The 20,898-nt window shown below is 47.1% G+C and overlaps 1 protein-coding gene across 25 annotated transcripts in view; it reads left to right on the forward strand.

Annotated features, from left to right (window-relative positions):
- LOC8037831 (plasma membrane calcium-transporting ATPase 3) overlaps positions 1-20,898 on the forward strand; it is a 393,495-nt gene that overhangs the window by 327,273 nt on the left and 45,324 nt on the right. For all 25 annotated transcript variants that reach the window (XM_040501873.2, XM_029992241.4, XM_040501879.2 and 22 more), the window contains 4 exons: positions 4,941-5,076; positions 5,516-5,622; positions 17,458-17,699; positions 19,800-20,067. In XM_040501873.2, coding sequence (XP_040357807.1) covers positions 4,941-5,076; positions 5,516-5,622; positions 17,458-17,699; positions 19,800-20,067 — 753 coding nt within the window. The remainder of the gene's footprint in view (positions 1-4,940; positions 5,077-5,515; positions 5,623-17,457; positions 17,700-19,799; positions 20,068-20,898) is intronic.

Here is a 20,898-nt window from a genome sequence, read left to right on the forward strand (position 1 = left end):
CTTTCCCATCACCTGCCCTTTGGGCAAGACATGCCCCTATAGCTCTATCCGATGCGTCGGTGGACAGAACAAAAGGCTGGCTGGCATCTGGCGCTCTCATGACTGGGACTTCCATCAGGAGACACTTTGCCTTTTGAAACGCTTGTTCCTCCTCGTCACCCCACGGTAACACGTTCGGTGTCCTGTCTCCAGTTCGAGCGGTCAACGGCAACACCACTTCAGCATAGTTCGCAATGTAGTCTCTATAGTAGTTCATTAGCCCTAAAAAGCTCTTCAGTTCTTTCTTCGTCTTTGGCCTCTCCATGATCTGAATCGCCTTGATACGAACGGGGTCAGGAGCATGCCTCCCAGAGCCGATCTGGTGGCCGAGGTACATCACCATTCCCTGGGCAAACCTGCATTTGGACAGCTTCACCGTAAGCCCCACGCGACTTAAGGTTTCGAGAACGCCTTTTACATGCAAAAGGTGGTCTTCCCACTTAGAAGAATATATTGCAATGTCATCGATATATGCGCCTGCATATTCTCTGTGTGGTCGCAACACTTCATTCATCACACGCTGAAAAGTTGCCGCTGAATTTTTCAACCCATAGGGCATAACTTTCCATGCGTACTGCCCACGATTGGTTACGAATGCTGTGAACTTCTGAGACCGTTCTTCGACTGGTATTTGCCAATACCCACGGGTTAGGTCCAGTACTGTTATGTACGACGCCTTCGCGACCATCCAGATCATTTCGGTAGCATTATTCATTGGAAAGGCATCGACTTCAGTGATCGCGTTTAATTGCCTATAATCGATGCACAATCTCACACTCCCATCCTTCTTCGCTACACACACTACCGGATGAGCAAACTCTGATTCAACTGGATAGATCATACCCCATTCTAGAAGCTGTTCTATCTGCCTTTCAACCTCAGCTCTCAGTTTTATCGGCACCCTATAAGCATATCTCTTCTTTTGTTGCGAGCCTTCAACAAGTCTTATCTTGTGCAGTCCTTTTGCACACTTTCCTGGGCGCTTAGAAAAGACATGTACGAACTGCTGTACCATGCTGTACATCTCTTTTTCCTCCGCGGTTTTCTGTGATTCAGGTTCACCTGCTCCCCTCCCGTCTGTGGGGAGTTCCTCCACCGAACCGAAGTCCGGATCATCAAAGATAACACCAACAGCGTCAACGCGTGCCACATATGGCCTAAGTTTGTTGGCGTGGATCCACTTACGGCCACCGTCAGGCATCTCAACTACGTAGCTGTTCTTTCTCCTAACCTCTAGTATTTTCGCTGGTCCCAACCAAGGAAAGTTCATCTTTTTACCACTCGTGTCCCTTAGTAGCACTAGATCGCCCCTACAAAAGGCCTTCTCTTTCGCACGGAGATTGTAACGCGTGGCGTACGACCTCTGTTTGTGCTCTGCCTGTTCCTTTACTACTCGCGTCATGTCGGCCATTTGTTTTCTTAATCTAACCAGATATTTGTCCGCCGACTCAACGAGCGTGGACGGGGGCGTCCAATCACCAGTCCACGATTTTTTTAGGATGGACAGTGGACCATTCGGCGCACGTCCATACATGAGTTCAAATGGCGACATCCCTGTAGTTTCATTCGGGACTTCGCGGTAGGCCCAAAGTAGACAAGGAACTAGGCGATCCCAGCCCCGCCCATGTTCCGCTATCACTTGCCTCAACATCCGCTTCAGCGTACCATTCCATCGCTCAACTAGCCCATTGCTCTCTGGGTGTTCTGGTGTAGAGAACCTGGGTGACGACCCCAACCTATGCAGCAACTCCTGTGTGAGCTCGGCCGTGAAGTTTGTGCCCTGATCGGACGAGACTGTTTCTGGCACTCCCATTCGCGCGAATATTTCAACCAGCGCGTCACACACTGCCTTCGCCGTTAGCGATCTGATACAAACCACTTCTGGCCATCTCGTGCACACATCAACCAGACACAAGGCATATTTGTGCCCCCTCGACGACGCCGGGTCTAACGGTCCAATACAATCCATTACAACTGTCTGGAATGGAACATCTGGTCTTACTAGCGGGTAATAGGCACACGGTCTCTGGTTCTAGGTCTCGCGTTCAACTGGCAGTAATGGCAATCTTTGCAGTATTTACTAATCTGCTCCTGCATGTTCGGCCAGTAAAATGAATTCTTAATTCGCTGTTGCGTTTTCTTTCCAGCGAAATGCCCGCCAACTGGTTTGTCGTGGGCTACTTCTAACACTGTCTTCCGCCTGCTTTCCGGTAAAACTAGCTGCTTGACAATTCTGCCATTTATTTTTTCTTTATGGAACAGCATTCCATCAACCACTTGCATTCCATGAGTCCCTTTTTTTGCCTGTAGCCACAAGGGCTTCAGCGACTCGTCGTTCTTTTGCTCTGTTCGAAACTGAAGGCAACCTTCAGATTCTATTTCGTTTACGTCACTTCGCTCGTCCACAGACTCTACAATCCCGTTTTCACCCTCCGACTGGGTGCTCGCCACGCATGCCTCTATCACCAGCCCTTCCTTCAATACTGCAGCGTCACAGGGAAGATCCACCTGATCTACTAAGGGCACTTTCTGTTCTACTTCTCTTAAAGCTACTAAATCCTCAGGTGTGAGTAGCGCGTCAACTTCTCCGGCAAGCTGCTCGGTTACAGCACAGAGCAGTAAAGTATCCACTCCAGTATCAAACGCCCTGCTACCAAGTCGAAACGGGACATACATGAGATCGGCCTCCACCTCGTGGCCGAAAGCGCCCTTCAACCGAACCTTCCCTTTTTGATTCTCGTCCAAAATGGTGGCCATCGACCTTCGAACCACTGTAATGTCTGCCCCCGAATCGACCCTAGCATTCAAGCGCTTGTCTCCTGAGCGGAGTTGCACAAATCGTTCTTCGTCAAGCACTTCGTGTTGTTCAGTCAGTGATACTAGTTCATCATGTACCTCGATTGATTGCTCGGCGTGTTCGCAGTCTAAAGGTCTTTTTACTCGTGCCGTTAGCTTAGGATTGGTCTCAGGGCAATTTCTTGCCAGATGACCCTGTTTCCCACAAGCGAAACAGCGTCGAGTGTCGCCGACATACTCAGTATGACCTCTCTCTTTCGGAGGCGTCATAGACTCGCTCTGACTAGAGTCACCAGTAGTGTCTGTCTTGTGATAGGGTTTTGGGACCCTCTGTGCATTACTCTCCTGATGGCATTCAGCGAGCTTAGCTATCGCCTCAGGACGCAGCCACTCCCCCGTTTCGTTCAAGGCAACATATGCTTTTATTTCATTAGGGAGGGACTCCTTCAACCTATCCGCGACAACTAGTTGCAACAGGTCATCGTACGTATCCACTTTTCTACTGTTCACATAATAACTGAAGCAGCTATTAAGTCGGCCGGCGAACTGGCTCCAGGACTCTTCCCGCAATTTGCCTGCCGTTGTGAATAGTCGTTTGTATTCGTTTGGAGATAATCTTAGCTCACGTAAAATTCGTTCTTTTAGCTGAGCGTAGGATGGCAGTTCCTTCATGCCACTGCACATGATCGCTGACCTGACCCTGTCAGCTATATACGGCATTATCAGAACAGTTTTTATTTCGTCAGGGACCTGAAAGGATCGAAATATGACTTCTACCGCCTCAAACCAGCCAGGCACCAAGGTTTTGTCCCCGGGCATCCGGCTGAGCACATTAGTCAAGAGTGCAGCATAGTGGGCTACCCCAGATTCTGGTTGTAATCCCAGCCCCCCATCTGCACCACCACCATTTTCCTTCTGCAATTTTTGGAGCTCAATTTGTGCCCGTATTTGTTCGAGCTTTATTTTTTCAATTTCCAACCGAGTGTTCATCACTTCAGAATCAGTTCTCCCCTCATCCTCTGATGCGTCATCCGGCTCTTTAAGTTTATCAGGCATTTTACCCTCCCCTTTGCCCGACTCATAGCTCTTCGCCATGGCTCGAGTGATCATTCAACCCAAATAGACAAGCATATGCGCTCACCAATTCAGGTTGATCAGCTCTTCGTCGTCGATGGGCAGTCAGAAGCACTGGCAGCGGAAGTGCCTAACTGGAATGTCTCAGGGTCCGTGCATCACTGAAATCCGGATTCTACCGCTTGCAGGCTGTAGTTCCTGTCCCTCTCGAAGACTGGAAGTCTTGTTTTCCGCCGTTGGTTCTTGCGCTGAGGCTGCGTCATGCAGCGTCCGTCCCACTGGTCACGCTAAGCGCTCGCCTGGCGTCCGGTTGCATGGCCGCCGAAAAGCCGAGTTTGCTTGCTGTCAGCACCGTTCGTGCTGTGCTCCGGACTCGCCGCTCCGTCGCATATGGTAGACGAAAAGCCTGGTTTGCTTGGACTGGCAACGTCCGTGTAGTATGCCGGACCCACCGCTCCGTCGGTTGTGGCAGGCAAAAATCCGGGCTTACTTGAACTCGGCGACGTCTGTGCGGTGTTGGAGCTGGCCGCTCATCCCAAGGTTCCGTAGCTGAACTCATCCTGTCGACTGCGCCAGTCACGGCTTGTGGTTTGGGCGCCGTGAGACCCGGGAAGGCAGGGAGCCAGCCTTTTGGGGGGAAAGCGTTTTATTCCGGTTCGAAGTCGTGCTTGCACCAGCTCCAGCGCACCGCGTTCCTTTTCTCTCCGCGTGCACAGTCTCCAGCCTCGGTCCTTTCGTCGTCACTTCGTCTTTTTCTCGTCGCACCAATCAGCGCACACCACGGGTAACAAAAATATAACAATCACAAAGCACGATAACCCGTCGGCGACGGCGCGCGCTGAATCCGCTGCCTCGTGCATGCCACATGCATGACAGGCTGCTTTGTTTCTTCGGTACTTAGTTGCATGTCTTTTTTCGTTTCATGACGGCGTGTTTAGGTTGGGAACTGAATGCTACGAGATTGTGGATCAAGTTGACTGTATTATATATCTAAACATTTCATGACATGGTGTGTGTTTTTTTTCTTTCAGAAAATGATGAAAGATAACAATTTAGTACGTCACCTAGATGCCTGCGAGACGATGGGTAATGCTACAGCAATCTGTTCGGACAAGACGGGGACGCTTACTACCAACCGAATGACTGTTGTCCAAAGCTACATCTGCGGTAAGTGTTTCGTGCAACCCTTTCTGGCTTGTCTAACGACAATGGACCACATGCTTGCTCGTGTCACAACATTTTTCCATTTTGTATGAGTTGCCTGCCTGTTACTGAAGTGACACTAAAAACGAGGTTACCTTTCTTCAGGAAGGGGTGCTTTTAAACGGCGGAACTCCTTGTGCCACTAAGTTTTTGGAAAAAGAAATATCAGAAATATTGAGAGCCAGAACTGCAGGGCAGCTGTGTTGTGTTGTCTTTTGGTCATTGAAAGAGAAGTTGTGATAATTTTAGAGTTGTCAACATTGGCCATTCTGCAGCTGATGCTGCTTTATGCTGGGCTCACCCTTTCTCCAGCCGTCATCTGTGTTACTCAAGAAGGGTGTCAAGACATGTTAGCGCTTGAAATCACGCACGCCTGACTAAGAACTCCGGTTGTTTTCTGCAGGCGTCCAGCACAAGTCAACCCCACGATATGAAAGCCTGCCATCGGCCGTGGCCGAGAAAATCATTCATGGGATAGCGGTGAACAGTGCCTATACATCCAGAGTCCTGGTGAGTCGCCCTCTTTCCGCCCTTTGTTTCTTTGCAGATACCCCGAGACGAACGGGGAAAGTCTGACCAATGGGGGTCCTGAAACAATGAAACTATTTCATTTATTTCATTGTCTCTTATTGGTGTGAAAAAGCTTCCAGAAGAAAAATAATGTTTTTATTTAAGGAGGAATATAAAGAAAGTTGGTGGTGTTAGAACAGATCACAGTGATGTGATTGCTGCCCCAATAACGCCAAACTGCGCCAAGGGGCTAACCCTGCTACATCCTGCTACATTTCGCCAAAATAAGTGTAATCTGCACCTAGCCTGCGCCAAAAAACCAAAACAAAAAAACAATTTTGGTCGTTTTTCAAAATTGAAATTAAACTAAGTTGAGCATGCGTGTGTGCTATATGGCGTAAGCGGCCGCCCGACACAAAATACCCTACATCAATTGTCCATCCAGTCTTGCATAATTTTCCTGCCGTCTCGCGTTTCGTGCTCTCGTCGTCGCGTAGATCTCGTCTTGCATATTTTTTTAAAATATTTTTAACGATAGACGCAGGTCTGTGTGGATGCTCCGACGCTGGCTTGCCGGGTACCAGTCATGCTGTGAAACGAAGCCACATTTTTGCGCGGGGGGTGTTACTTTGTGTGCTGAAGCACTCGCTCCTGAAAGCAGCGGCCGTGGGAAAACTATATTTGGTCTTTGCCTTCCAGTCACTGTGGCCGCGCGACGTTGGATGTTGCCGTCCCCACGTCATTGCAGATATGGCGCTTTCTAAGATGGAACTAAGTACTGCCACATGTTCATCAACATTCCTGCTCTTGTTGAAATCATACGTTACTACGAAAATTCCTCTTTAACTCGAAGACTGCTGTGCCAAAGTATTAATTACCAACGTTTCTCTCGGTGGGCTGTCTTTCGAGAGGGACCCCGGTACGTGGAAAATCTGCCACGAACGAAAGTTGGTGAAGAGAAGTGAGCTAAAGCAAAGAAGACAATGTCTGTACGCTGAGTCCGCACAGAGCGCTTGTTTGTATCGAGTTCAGTCGTTGCACAAAGTGCCCCAAGAACTTCTTTGACCCTGGCTCGCGATGTCTTTCATCAATGCGCACAAATTCTTTTTTTTAGCTTGTACTTCGTTTGCCAGCCTGTCAAGCACGCGCCGCTGGTGTGTTTTTTGTCGTATGCTTGACAGTTCCATTTTGCATACAATTTTGGGAATCGGTCCGTGACGGAACAGAGTGGCATGGTTTCGGTTTCGATCGAACAGCCATTGTCTCCGCTCGCGCGACGAAGCACGCTCAACTGCAAACCTGCCGTAGTTGCCATCACGTGCATGCGAACATGATCGCACGACAGAGTCCCCAGCCGGGATGCTTGCAATCCATTTATGTTTGCTTACTTTTGACGAAAATCTGGCACGTTGGGAACCAGTCAAACGGTGGCAAGCGGTTTTTTCGGAATTGCTCGGCAATGCCTACAGCACTGTACACTTGTGGGATGTCTCAGCAGTCAAAACACAAGCAGCGAGTTCGGTCACAACACGTCACATCAGAACACAACACAAAATGCCCTTCGTTTGTACAGCACCTAAATCAAATATATTTATTTTTTCTAAGAATATCTGCTTCAAAAGTAATTTTGCTGCTCCCAAACACTGTCTTGGCTGCTCCAAAACACTGTCTTGGTTGCTCCAAAGGCCACATTTGCTGCTCCAAAACCCTGTTTTGGCTGCTCCGAAAGGTGCTCCAAAATGTTTTAGGCCAATCACATCACTAAGATAATCATCCTGTCCCACATGAAAATATTTTGTCATTGTATCATGAAACCTTCGTGTGACACAACGTGGCAGTTAGAAACATTGTGACACACCCGTTATTTCTGAGATATACTGTAATATCCCGAGAGATGCCCCACCTCCAAAAGGTAGCACACCCTATTTTTGGCATGAATTGCTTTTTTTTTTTTTTTTGAAAAACACAGAAGGATAGGTAGTTTACTTCCTGTAATTGCAGGGCCCTGGCCAATAATGACCTCGCCAAAAACGGTGTTACTTAAAGCGGCACTGAAGTCGATTCTGAGATTGTTCTTTTGTGGTGACTGCTCAATCAAGACGCTCTAAGCATCCCAACAAACCCGAAATCACAGTCATGCGTAGCTTTTTTATTTCCTCGTTAAAATCGTGTTCAAAGATAGCGACACGGCCTTTTTGGGAAGAATTTTCTTCCGAGTAAAGTGGTCGACGAAGGGCACTTGTCGGCGCAATGTCTTTCAAACCTTCAATCTTATTACGCAAAAAAATTCGATCCTTTTCGAACTTTCAAACTTGTTACGCTGCAAAATTTGATGCTTGTCAAACTTTCAAATTTGATAGACTAAAAAGTTTGAAGCTTTTCGAACTTCCTACGCTAAGAAATTCAATCATTTTCAAACTTATTTGTCTAGAAAATTCGAAAATTTTCTATTTTTCAACTAGCATGCTTGGTTTTAAAGAAATAAATTCCCGAAGGAGCGGGGAAGGACGACGGGTTTTTGACGATTGTTGGTGCCATATTTGAAGCGTGCTCCAGCCGGAGCTATTTATGGTAGAGATATTAAATTTTTTAGGAATGATCTATGTCTAGCCTAGGTATCTTAAAATTAAGATACAATTATTTTTGTTCAAGATGAGTTTCGAAGAAATGTCCAAACATGTATCTACGAGCAATTATGCCCTAAACTTGGTAATTTTTTTTGTCTAAATTGTTTGAGGTATCACATTTAAATTAACACCACAGACACTACATATCATTGCCATCTGCAGAATACAAAATAATGTATTTATTGGGTTTTTCACATTGAGGAATAAATCAACTCATGGGAAAAGATTTCTAATGTTCAAATTCAGCACGCCATTAAAAAAAAAAAAAAAAAGAAAAAAAAAGAAAAGCGCCATTTTTAAATTTTTGGGGTTTTGTTTTTGTTTTAGGTTTTTGGGGCGTGTTTCTTTTAGCACATTTGGTAAGAGAAACTTGTTTCAAAGTTCTGAGCCTCTGAATATACAAGAATACAACACTTCCAACAAGTTCTTGATAGTTTTTTTTTTTTTTCTCCAGCTTTTTATTTTTGCATTTATTGTTATGTTTAAGTTTTTTTTACCAATGGCACCGTTATTTAGGTCGGAAAGACAGCTTTAAACTTCCGAACCGCTAAGCATGTGACGAGTAGTGCCTTCTGACAACGAGTTTCCGACAATGACCATCTAAGCCATCTTTTTTGCAGTGAAGAGTGACAGTAGCTATACATATGCGTAAATAATTTCAGATTAAAATAAGTTCGACCACACCTTCTTTCCTTGTACTGTTTTCTTTAACATTCCGAAATATTGGGGGGCGGGGAGGGAAACTGGAACTCCCCCCCGCCCCTCCCCCCCCTTACCCTTCTTCCTTCCCCCCATTTTTCTTCTTCCGACGCCATTGGTATGGTAGAACGCTCCTCGACCTCGAGTTATGTCGGCTTTTGTGCTTTTTGCTCGGCGTTTCCTTTGTCCCGTAAAATAAACCTGCAGAACAATTACAAACTAAACTTACTATAGGACAGCGTCACTCGGACGGCGTTCAATGGGATTACTAGCAGCGTGCAAGGAAGTGGCGAGGTAGTGTGCCAGATTGCTCCAAGGTTTTTCTGAGCCTCAACCTCCTGCCCACCCCCGGCTGTTTCGAACTGGATGAGTATGATAAAACAGTGTGTTTGTGTGATTACTACTGCGTGAAGCACGTCAAAGTGGGCTGGCGGTCACAATTACTGATCTATGGTCACACGTCAGTCTGCACTGGCAAATATTCCAGCTCATCCGGGACACTCGTCGTCTCATGTAATTGCCTGACCAACTTCGCGCAGTCTAAATATCACTTCCAAACTTTTCTAAACCTGATTCATGAAAACCAGTGGGGCATGAAAACGTTGTTTGAAACTGAAACTGGGGTGGAGGAACATGAAAACCGGACTTCGAACTTTGCAAACTTGGACTTGAAAGAAATCCGAAATCTTGGAAGTTTTTTTTAAATTTAGCCCTAAAAGAGAATTGAAACTTTAGAACTTTTCAAACTTTATGTAGAAAGAAATTTGAAATCTTCGAATTTTTTGAACTTTATGTCTATAAAAATTTGATACGTTCAAACATTTTGAATTTTAGATCCAAAGAAATTTGAAATCGTCGAACTTCAGATCCCCAGAAATTTGAAATTTTCGAATCTCTCGAATTTCAAATTAGAAAAGTTAGAAATCTTCGAGTTTCTCGAACCTCAAGTAAAAATATATTCAAAATATTGGAACCAAAACTTTTAGAAACCGTGCAAGCTTCGAACTTTTAAAATTCGAAACATCACGGTGTTCAAAAGTTGCAAACTTTTCGAGGTTGAACCTTGGTATGGTTCGAAAATATTGAAACCTTTCGAATTAAAACCTAGGGTGGTTTGCGACATCCCTAGTACTGAAAAATAAATTTTTTTTTAAACAGCCTGGTTGGGAAAAGGAAGTCATAAAACAAATTTACAACAAAAAGGAAAAATTTTTAGAGCTATACAGTCGAACCTCGATATAACGAACTTCAATGTAACGAAATCCTCGATTTAACGAAGTATTTTATTTTTCATAATTTCTTGCCCATAGACCCCATGTATTTTTAGTCTCTATATAACGAAGTCTATTTTGCTGCTATTTCAATATAACGAAGCGCCATTGCCATAGAAGGCAATAAATAAATAGACTCTAAAAAACAACTTCGCAAAACAAATTGTGGTTAAAAAAAAAAAAGTATGCGCTAACGCGACCGCTTTGATAGGTTACTTCACGGGGACAGGCCTTCCAACGTTCCTAGGCTGCCCGAGGATGCGGCGCCGGTAGCGCCGGCGAGGCGTGCGGCAAAGCGGATTCCGCGGGGCTGGCCAGAAAATGCCGAGCTAAAAGTTTGCACGGCATAACAGCATCACCACTGACATTCACTGATCATCATAGTCCACTGTACCGCTGGTAGCGCGGGAGCCAACTTCAGCGGGGGAGCGACGTGATGGCGCGACCGCACGGGCCGTGCCATCTAGGGGAAGACCGAGAAGACCGATTATCGTCTTGCGACCGTGATGTAAAGCAAAGGCGCAAGCACACTGTGTTTGCAAGTAAACTGTGCGGGGGGCAAGAGTGCTGTGTAGGTTGGAAACATTGGCACCGCCTAAACTAAACAGCTTTATTTTTCAACCGGGCGGTTCACTCACGTGCTTGCGGGCATAAGGAAACGTAAAGTTCTTTCTTTGGATGAGAAAGCAAACGTTTGGACGCCATCCTGAAGAAACTGCTGCGATCACGAGCACTCGGGAAGTGCTCGACGCAATGGACGTACTGAGGAGGTACTGTACACGGCGTCGCATGGGCAGCAAGATGCCGTGCAAGCGCTCTGGGCGCTCGAACGCTGTATGACGCCGCTGCTACTGTCGGACAAGGCGCAAGCAAAACTCGCGGACTACTTTGCCCCAAAATAAATGTCATTTTCGGTGAGATTTCATACCCGTAAAATGTTTCGGAATTTTTTTTGCATGCTAAAGCCAAATTTCGATTTAGCGAAATTTCAATGTAACGAAGTAAATTGCGAATTTTACCGACTTCGTTACATCGAGGTTTAACTGTATCTACAGTGCTATACGAATTTGTAGTTGGCGCCCTCGGGTGCCGCAGAAAAGTGGCCGCTATTTGTCACGTGGTGCTTGCGCTCTTTCGGAGGCTTCCTATGTTCTCGATAAGTTACTGATTCATCTTCGTGTGAAGTGAAACAAAAAACGGAAGATTAATAAGTAACTTTTAGAGCCCAAAGGAATCTCCTGAGAAAGCGCAAGCAGACATGATAGACCAGTGCGCCGGTCAGATGACAACGGCAGCGCCCCGGAGCAGACAAACTTGCGCGGTGGCGGCGATGAGAAATGCGTTAACATTGAACCAGCAGTGCACCACACTCAGCGTCTGGCATCGGCGTGACTTTTTGAGGCGACAGCGGCGCCACACGACGGCGCACATATCTACCACGTGACCCGCGGTGGCTCTCGTGGGCGCCAACTACAAATTCGTCTTGCGCCGTAAATGTAGCTCTAAATGTTTTTTCCTTCGTTGTAAATTTGTTTCATAACAATCTTTTCCCGTCTAGGCTGTTTAAAAAAAAAAGTTTTTTACCTTTACATGTGTCCTCTAAAGCATTAAGCCTGAACTTTTTTTTTATTTTTAGAGCTATCTATATGAAAGTTTTGGGTACATTCATTGCACATATATAAGAGTAACTGCAAAAACTCAACAGCAAGTCGGCGGCAGGACCCAACAAGATATCGAACAAGACATTGAAGAACATGGGGGACGACACCATCTGAGCCCTCACAGCATACTTTAACGAGTGCTGGCGCAGTGGTAAGCTCCCCAAGCAATGGAAAACCGCAAAGATGATCCTGATCCCCAAGCCCGGCAAACCTCCGAGCATCAAGCACCTCCGGCCCATTTCGCTCACGTCCTGCTTGGGCAAGGTGATGGAGCACGTGCTTATGGGACGGTGGCAGCACTATTTGGAAGACGAATGCCTCTATCCAGACACCATGTTCGGCTTCTGGGAGAACCTAGGCATGCACGACGCCATGGCCCTAATCAAAGAGGGCATTGTCAATGCCGAAAAGAGAGAAGGCAGAGCTCTTCTGGGCCTCGACCTCAAGAGTGCGTTCGACAAGGTAAAACACTCCGCCATCCTAGCCCAAGTCAGCGTGCTCTGGTTAGGGGCTTGGAGCTACACATACATCTGCGACTTCCTCATGCGGCGCACGGTAAAGCTATGCGTCGGTGAACTGAACCTCGAGGAGCGAGAGCTGGGAAGCATGGGGATGCCGCAAGGCTCCGTCATCTCGCCTTTGCTCTTTAACATAGGTAAGATCACGGTAGTGAAACGGCTCGAGGAACAGGGTATAGAACACTCGATATATGCCGACGATATCACGCTGTGGTCGTTAAGCGACGTGGAGGAAGAAGCGCAAGATGACCATCAGGAAGCCGTGAACGCCATCGAAGAGGAGCTGGAGGGAACGGGCCTGATCTGCTCCCCAAGCAAGTCTGGTGATCAACCCCAGGTGCAAGGAATGGAACAACCTGGCCATTTGGACGGGCGAAGGACAGAGGATTCCACGTGCGGTCAAGATCCGAGTGTTAGGCCTCATTCTTGACAGCCGCGGCTGCAACACCGAAGCCATCAGCAAGCTGGAGACCAAGACCAACGCAGCCGCCCAGCTCATCAAACGGGTGGCAAACCGCAGAGGGGATATGCAAGAGGGCAGCCTTATGCGCCTGGTGCAATCCCTTGCAATAAGCCACCTTGCTTATGTTGCGGCATATCTCAACTGGATGGCGGCTGAGAACAAGCTCAACTGCATGATCCGAAAGGTGTTCAAGAACGCCTTGGGCCTTCTGGCGAGGACCAACTCGGAAGCCATGGAAGCGCTGGGCGTGCATAAAAAGTTAGAGGAGATAGTGTTGGCACAGCAGACGGCACAAATGGCCCGACTCGAAAAGACCAAGACGGGAAGGGCGGTGTTGGAGAAGTTGAATCTCGGCGTCCGATCTCCCATCACGGACGCAAACATTACGGCAGAAACAATGCGAAAACTGGACGAACACCCGATCCCGCGACACATGCATCCAGAGCATGACGCAGGGGGACGACAAGCAAGAGCGAAAGCGTTGACCATGGCTTATACAGAAGACGACGGAGCAGTCCATGTGGACGTGGCCCGGGACGGAGAACACTTCATGGCGGTGTCAATGTGAGCCAAGGACGGCTCGACCCTTGCCGCCGCCAGTGTCAGGACCCGAGAAATGCGGATCGTGGAGGAGGTGGCCATAGCCTTGGTCGTCTCCTCCCCCGGAGTGACCTTGCTGTTCAGTGACTCTATGGTGGCCATAAGAAACTACATAATGGGACGCGCGAGCACCAAAGCCGTGTGGGTGTTAAAGGGGGGCAACCCCAGCACAGTGACAATTAAGTGGTTCCCAGCGCACGAGGCAGGGAACGCGATGCTGGTTGCCATGCAAAGAAGCTTGCATGGACTGTTTCTCTGCATTGACTGCGTGCACTGTCTCCCAATTCATTCCCCGCATTTCTTGTGGCCACGAAACATGCGAACAATGTATGCGAAACTACTAAAAGAAAGGGTTGCAAACGGTCGTAAAGATGGTGAAAAGCGAACGGTCGTAAAGATGGTGAAAAGCGAACTGGAGTTGGCAAAGCGCAGGGACAAGCAGACGACGCGAGGCGGCAAGACTGGCGAGACGCGCCCTGGCGGCGTGGTAGCCATAGCAACAAAGGGAGAACAAACGTGGTGGCCATTAGTAGTCGCGCACTCGCTTGTGCGGGCTCTTAAAGCACTTGAATGATTGCTGACATGGGATCAAGCTTGATGAACAGTTTCCTGAAATTCATAAACAAACAGATCAAGCGAATGTTTATATCACAGAAGCAGTTAAGAAAGTCTAACATATTTTGGAGCACTATGAAGAAACAAATCGCCTGATGTTGACGTTATCATTATTCCTTGGATCAGATAAAATGCCAAATTAAACGTTTGTTCCGATTTCCACGAGTTCGCCCATACAATCAAAAGCAACTGTTTTGATGTGAAAGCATTAACTGTCTCCTGGAGCGAGCTGATGTCATCAGTTTGAAACGCGAAAACGGCTCCTAGTTTCTGCGATCACCTTCGTTTCCATTGGCTGGCGCGTGTCGATGGGGCTCCCATTGGCCGCCATGCCACGGCCTCCGAGATCCCGAAGCACGCACGCGCACTATTACGCAGCAGACGACAAGGGGAGCGGACGAACGGCTTGCATGCTTTTGTATTCACAACTCATAACAAATGCTTAGGTGTACCTCAAGCTTTTCAATTTTTCATGAATTTAAAGCACAATGCTTTCCAAAAACACAATAGTTTCTCCTTTAAAGGACACATGCAAAAAAAAAAAACAACAACATTTTTTTAAACAGCCTAGATGGAAAGGAACGTTGTAAATAGAATTTACAACGAAGAAAAAATTTTTAGAGCTATATCTACGGCGCAAAACGAATTTGTAGTTGGCGCCCACAGGAGCCGCCGCGGGTCACGTGGTACACCAGTGCACCGTTGCGCGTCGCCGCTGAGGTCTCAAAGTCACGCCGCTGCCGCACGCTGAGCGTGGTGCACCGCCGTGTCAACACGTTTCTCCCGCCGCCGCCGCGCAAGTTTGTCTGCTCTGCGGCGCCGCTGCCGTCATCTGACCAGCGTACAGGTCTATCACGTCTGCTTGCGCTTTTTCAGGAGCTTTCTTTAGGCTCCAAAAGTTACTTATTAACCTTCGTTTTTTGTTGCACTTGAAACAAAAATGAATGAGTAACTTTTAGAGACTGTAGGAAGCTTCCGAAAGAGCGCAAGTACCACGTGACAAATAGTGGCCAGTCACGCAATAAATAGCAGCCACTTTTCCGCGGCGCCCACGGGCGCCAACTACAAATTTGTATAGTGCCGTAAATATAGCTCAAAGTTTTTATTTTTCGTTGTAAATTCATTTTATGACTTCCTTTTCCGAACCAGGCTGTTTCAGTGACGGGAGTGCTTTGCCACCTGCGCCAAATTGCGCCGTGAATGAAAGTCTGCTACAACTTCTACAAAAATTCGATTTTGGCTAAGAATTGCGCCACACCTTTGCCCAGATGGGCTTGAAGCAAACAAAATTAATATTTTTTTATTGGTTGATCTTAATATTCAGAAAAGGAAAAAGGGAAGAAAAATTGTACACATATGAATTTCACGGCATCTCTACTCGCAGTTTTGTTTGTTTCGTCTTAAGTCAGAGCACAGTTGAAGGCTCGAACACATACAGCCACAAACACGCACACTAAAAGCGCAAGTCATGGGAGATTCGCTGCACTCGATTGGTTTAGCCGATGAACGCGTACAAGGAGATGACGAATACCACGATGTCACGCTTTGATGCTGCAAGTCAACCGGCCAGAGCCATTGATGCTGGGCATAAGCAGCTCTGGCCGGCTGATACGCTGGCTGGTTGGTCGCCGACATCATCTTAATTTCTAGAAAATGTCGTCGATGTAAGGAACTAAGAGTCCCCAGAAAACTTTGCAAAATAGTAGAATTTCCGACTACGGCTACTGTGATAAAACAGAACCGGAGTCTCGTACTCCTGATCAGGTCACTTGATTGTCATGTCTGCCACATGCCTTCATTCCGTGGCTGCAGGGTACCGTGGCACTTGTGCCGCTTGCATCAACTTTCACCGCCTCTCACCAGCGTGCGCGTGTCGAGCTTCACCGTTTTGCACCAGGGTGCTATAATAATAATAATAATAACCTTTATTTGGACTTCTTGAGTCACCACGGGTGAGTGGGCAAAAGGTAAACAGACTTTACCTGACAAGGCCCCCCCCCACCCTGACCTGGTGGAGCGCCTTACTTAGCGCGACAGGCACGCAAATTATGCTTAGGATTATTACAGGTCGACCTTCTTTGTTCTAATTCTAGGTTGATATTAAAAAGCAACAACAACAACATCAAAGAAAAAAAAGTGAGAAAAAAAAACAAACGAACACGGGACTATATACATTTGAATAAGTAGAGTAGTCACGGTAGTTCCTGTACGGCTGTTGATCGAAAGAGCAGCGAACTTTGACGTAACTCTGGTTCCCACGCTGCTAAAAGGTTGTGTCACCTTTAAAGCGCAACTGTAGGCTTTTCGACTATTTTTGGGCGGTTGTTTTTCCACTTTATGGAGTTTGGTAGGTTCATTAAACTTGCGGGATGCATTTTATTAGTAGACGTTGGCGGATATGCTGGTTCATGCTGGCATTTTACATAAATTATATTTGCAGGCTAAACAAATTAGTGAGTGTAAAATGGGGAGGGGAGAGAGGGTTTATCCCAATGAAATGTTGCGCTATGATTCACTTTTCAACCATCTTTTATACCCGTTGTGAATGAAACCCACTCTGCCTTATTTAAGAAGACAGTGTTTTACTTTTACTCCGTATCTATTCTTATCGCAAGCGGTGAGAAGTAATATGCTTGAGTATCAAAGAGGAACCCTTGATCACTCGCAAATGAACTCATTTAGAGATGCAAGTACTTTCTCATTCTCAACTGATGTGCTAACAGATGTTGGCATCTGCTCCAGAAGCGTCAGTGGCTGCTCCAAACCAATATTTTGCCTGCTACAGAACCTGCTACAAAAGGTCAAATGCCGCCTCCATCACTGCTGTTAAAAAAAAGAATGTATCTTTCCTTTGCATGTGTCCTTTAAGCCGAAAGTATCTGAAGGTGTGCATCTAGCGGCCATGCTGCCATTTGTTTATTGGTCTGTGTGGTTGAGCGTCGTGTTTTCATCGTGTTTCCGGAAGTGGCCTCCTCACTGACGATGTCGGCGGCAAGAAAGTGCTCATTTAATCCGGACTGGACGAACTCGAATATTCCGGAATAAGCATGTTGGATTAAGCCCTTGCGAAATGATCCTCACAAGGCTCAGTGCCTTGTGTTGTAATGGTCTTATATATCTAATCGCCTCTACAGTGGTCAGGGAATTTCACCTGAAATTGTCAGGGAAAACCTGGAAAAGTTGGGGAATTTTAAAATGATAATTTGCTACACACACTGAAAATGTCTTTCTTTCATATGTCTTCCTTCGTGCAAGTTTGCTCGTTTGGTCCTGTTTTGTGTATCCCGTACCGTAGTCTGAGGTGACCCCTCTGCTCTGCATCTTTCTCCTGCATCGTCTGAACCATCGTGACCCTGCTCGTTTCTTTCCCTGTGCATGCAGCCATCGGAGGATGGAGGCCAGCCCAAACAGGTAGGCAACAAGACAGAGTGTGCCCTGCTGGGCTTCGTGCTGGACCTGGGCAAGGACTACCAGAGCGTGAGGGACGATGTGCCCGAAGAGATGCTCCACAAGGTGTACACCTTCAACTCTGTCCGCAAGTCCATGAGCACAGTTGTCGCCCTCGACGGAGGACGAGGCTTCCGCGTCTACACCAAGGGGGCCTCCGAGATTGTCCTCAAGAAGTGAGCCCCTCTCCTTCTTCCTTCTCCTCGTTTGGTGAGCTTGCACAAGCCGAGGGCATCGACTTTTCGGAGACTGCATCTCGTGCGTCTTTGACGAAGAACTGCTGGTTTGGGGGTGCGCTCTTCGCACATGTGCACTGTGTCCCTTTTTTAAGTGGATTTGTCTACTCTAGCGCTTTTTGCTTCAGCGAAGTTGGAGGTTAAATGAGACTGATAGAGCTGGTCAAAGCTAGCATGTTGCAAGGAAACCTTAAAGGGACACTGACACGCCCCAAAACATTTTTTAAAATTTTTTGCCAGGTAATTTAATATGGTGTCAGAAGACTATCCAATCAATACGTTGCTACAGCATAACATATATTTTTAATAAAGTAAAAAAAACGCAACTGCTCGAAGCCGGGACCGAAACTGGACTGGGAAGGAAGGAGAAATGTAGAGGAGGAAAGAGTTGCCGGAAGTCATGTGGCTTCACCGAGCCGCATTTTCTCTTTTTTCCTGTTTTGGTTGTGCGAGGCATATGAAAAATTTGCTCGTTGCACATTGCACTTTAACGAATTGGTAAGAGGCTGAAAAACATTGGCACGTTTTTCAACCTTTTACCAATTCGCGTTCATAAGATGAGCAATGTCTTCAGCCAGGAGAAGAGATGATGACTTGGCGACGTCTTCGTGCGAATCACCTTGGTGGTCGGGTGTGTCGTATGGAATAAATCCTGATTGTTTTGATCGGTAAACGATTTCTCTTTTACATCTAGACAGATTCGCCGATACTGCGAATAACAGTTCTGAAGTAGAGGTTCCACGCCAGTCGTCTGCCGCCATCGCTTGGTCCGCTTCGTTCAGCTGTCCAGTCTGTGATACAACGCCATGTTGAGAATTATGCAGAGAATGCACAGAGTGCTTCCGGTTTCCTGCAGAACTTTTTTTTTTCAATCAACGTCGTTGCAGCTTTTTACAAGTCACGAAAAATGGGTATCATATTTTTTTGCAGCGAAGGCTGTTATGGGTTAGTATCTGGGAAAAAATGCATCCGTGGATGTTGGCAAAAAACTCACTATTGGTGGTGGCAAGTATGAATAAATAAAAATAAAAAGAGGGGGCAACCAGCGTGAGCCAGCCTTCCTTGGCGTTATTAGATAGTGAGGTCCTGATCCCTTGTTACCATCTCTAAGCATCGTTTTTGAGGTCGTCCTAGAGGTCGTGGTCCTGATCCCTTGTTATCATCTCTAGGAATCGTCCTCGAGGTCATCATAGAAGTCGTCCTTGAGGTTGTTCTAGACATCGCACTCGAGGTTGTCTTAGACGTTGTCCTCGAGGTCGTCCTAGGAGTCGTCCTTGAAGTCGTCCTTGAGGTCGTCCGAGAAGTCATTCTCGTTGTCATCTTAGAAATCGTCCTTGTGGTCATCTTAGACGTTGTCCTCTAGGCATCATCCTCAGGGTCGTCCTAGAAGTCGTCCTTGAGGCCGTCCTAGACGTCGTCCTCTAGGCGTCGTCCTAGACGTCGTAAAGATAAATGCTTCGCTGGTCCTTCATCTTCACTTAAAGTGGAAGGGCTCTACAATTTTTTTTATATTTTTAATATTGAGCATGTGTTTTTGATGGCCGACGACTTTGATTATATTTGGTGTGTTTGTCTAAACCATAGAGAACTGCAGGTGACCATGGAGAAGAGAGTGAGCGTGACTCAAACCAACCAGTTGTTGATTGGCAGTTTTTGGGCAGAAAGAAAGCGAATTTCGAGCCGAAAATTGTGTTCTGGGTAGTTGGGCTCTCATATGTCATGTGCAAATAAAAAACTTGGTGAGCATAAATACCCTGTGAGTGAACTCTTCTTAAAATCTTTTTTTAATTGTCAGGATAGGACAGAACACAAAAAATCAGCACAATATTTGCAGTTAGGGTCTCATCTTAAATTAGGAGCAACTCGTTGGCAACGATGGTCCTGCCATTCTCGAGCTTAACCTTCACTGTCACTGTTACTGCTTTTTCCTTCCTTTTTTCTTCCCATTCGTCTCCCTTATTAACCCTCTTCATCGCGCACAATCACCTTCCTGTGGCCAAACCCATTGGGTTGACACGGGCTTTCTCCCCTCCACGCCAGGTGCAAGTACCTCTACGGCAACGGGGGCCAGCTGGAGAGCTTTGGGTCGGACGAGCAAGACCGCCTGGTGCGCACTGTGATCGAGCCGATGGCGTCCAATGGCCTGCGAACCATCTGCGTGGCCTACAAGGACTATGTGCTCTCGGGCACGGCCAAGAGCAACGATGTGCAGCTGCAGGAGGAGCCGGACTGGGAGGACGAGGACAACATCATCCGGGACCTCACCTGCCTTTGCGTCGTGGGCATTGAGGACCCCGTCCGAGCAGAGGTCGGCACCCGCTTTCTTCCCTGTTGAGGCGCCGATTGTTTTTAGACAAATGGAATGGAGAGAATTTTTGCCTTGAAACCTCCGCTTCGGCAACTACCGTAATATACATCACCCACCCCACTTTTTGGGCGAATATCGATTTCCAATATAACACTGTGTGATCGCCCACCCCTACAAATACCTCAATGCGGACTTCGCAATCCGTGAACATTCATCCTACCCAAATGACGCAGCCGCGGACCTTACGGTTGGAGGACGTCCGTGACAAAGTAAAACGAAGGATGGAAAGACACTTTAATTTGTTCATGCATTTCCTCCCTGATTTCCGCGACCCCGAAGTCGGTGTACGTCCGTGCGAAAGGAAAACGATGGAGATAACAAAATAAAACTTTGTTTTGCCTATAAAAAAAGCTTGTTCAAAAAAAAGAAAAAAAGGGAAGGAAACACATGCATTTCCCAATTCAGGGATAGCGAGGTGAGCGAACGCCCCATATCCTGGAATGTAACTGTAGAGCGTAAGGTCCAAGTCCATTTCCACTGAAATCACCGCGAACCCGCTCCCTTCTCCTGGAACATTGCGACCGTGGTTGGTGAGGTTGTGCAATGTTTTGAGACAAAGCCAATGGGTAAATAAAGATTTGCTGGGTTGCTGCATGCAGACGTTTGTAAAGCATCCCATTTCGAGCTCCGTGTTCATGGTGCTGTCCATGCCACGGTGCAACAACGTCTCAACCCGCATTGATAGCACGGACGCACGCCTTTATGCACAAAACAAGAAAGTTGCTCAAGAGCCTGCCTGTTCCTTGTGATTGACAAGGCGCCCAACTTGGC

The sequence above is a fragment of the Ixodes scapularis genome, unplaced genomic scaffold (assembly GCF_016920785.2).
Source record: "Ixodes scapularis isolate PalLabHiFi unplaced genomic scaffold, ASM1692078v2 PGA_scaffold2__306_contigs__length_199485367, whole genome shotgun sequence".
Taxonomy (NCBI): Eukaryota; Metazoa; Arthropoda; class Arachnida; order Ixodida; family Ixodidae; genus Ixodes; species Ixodes scapularis.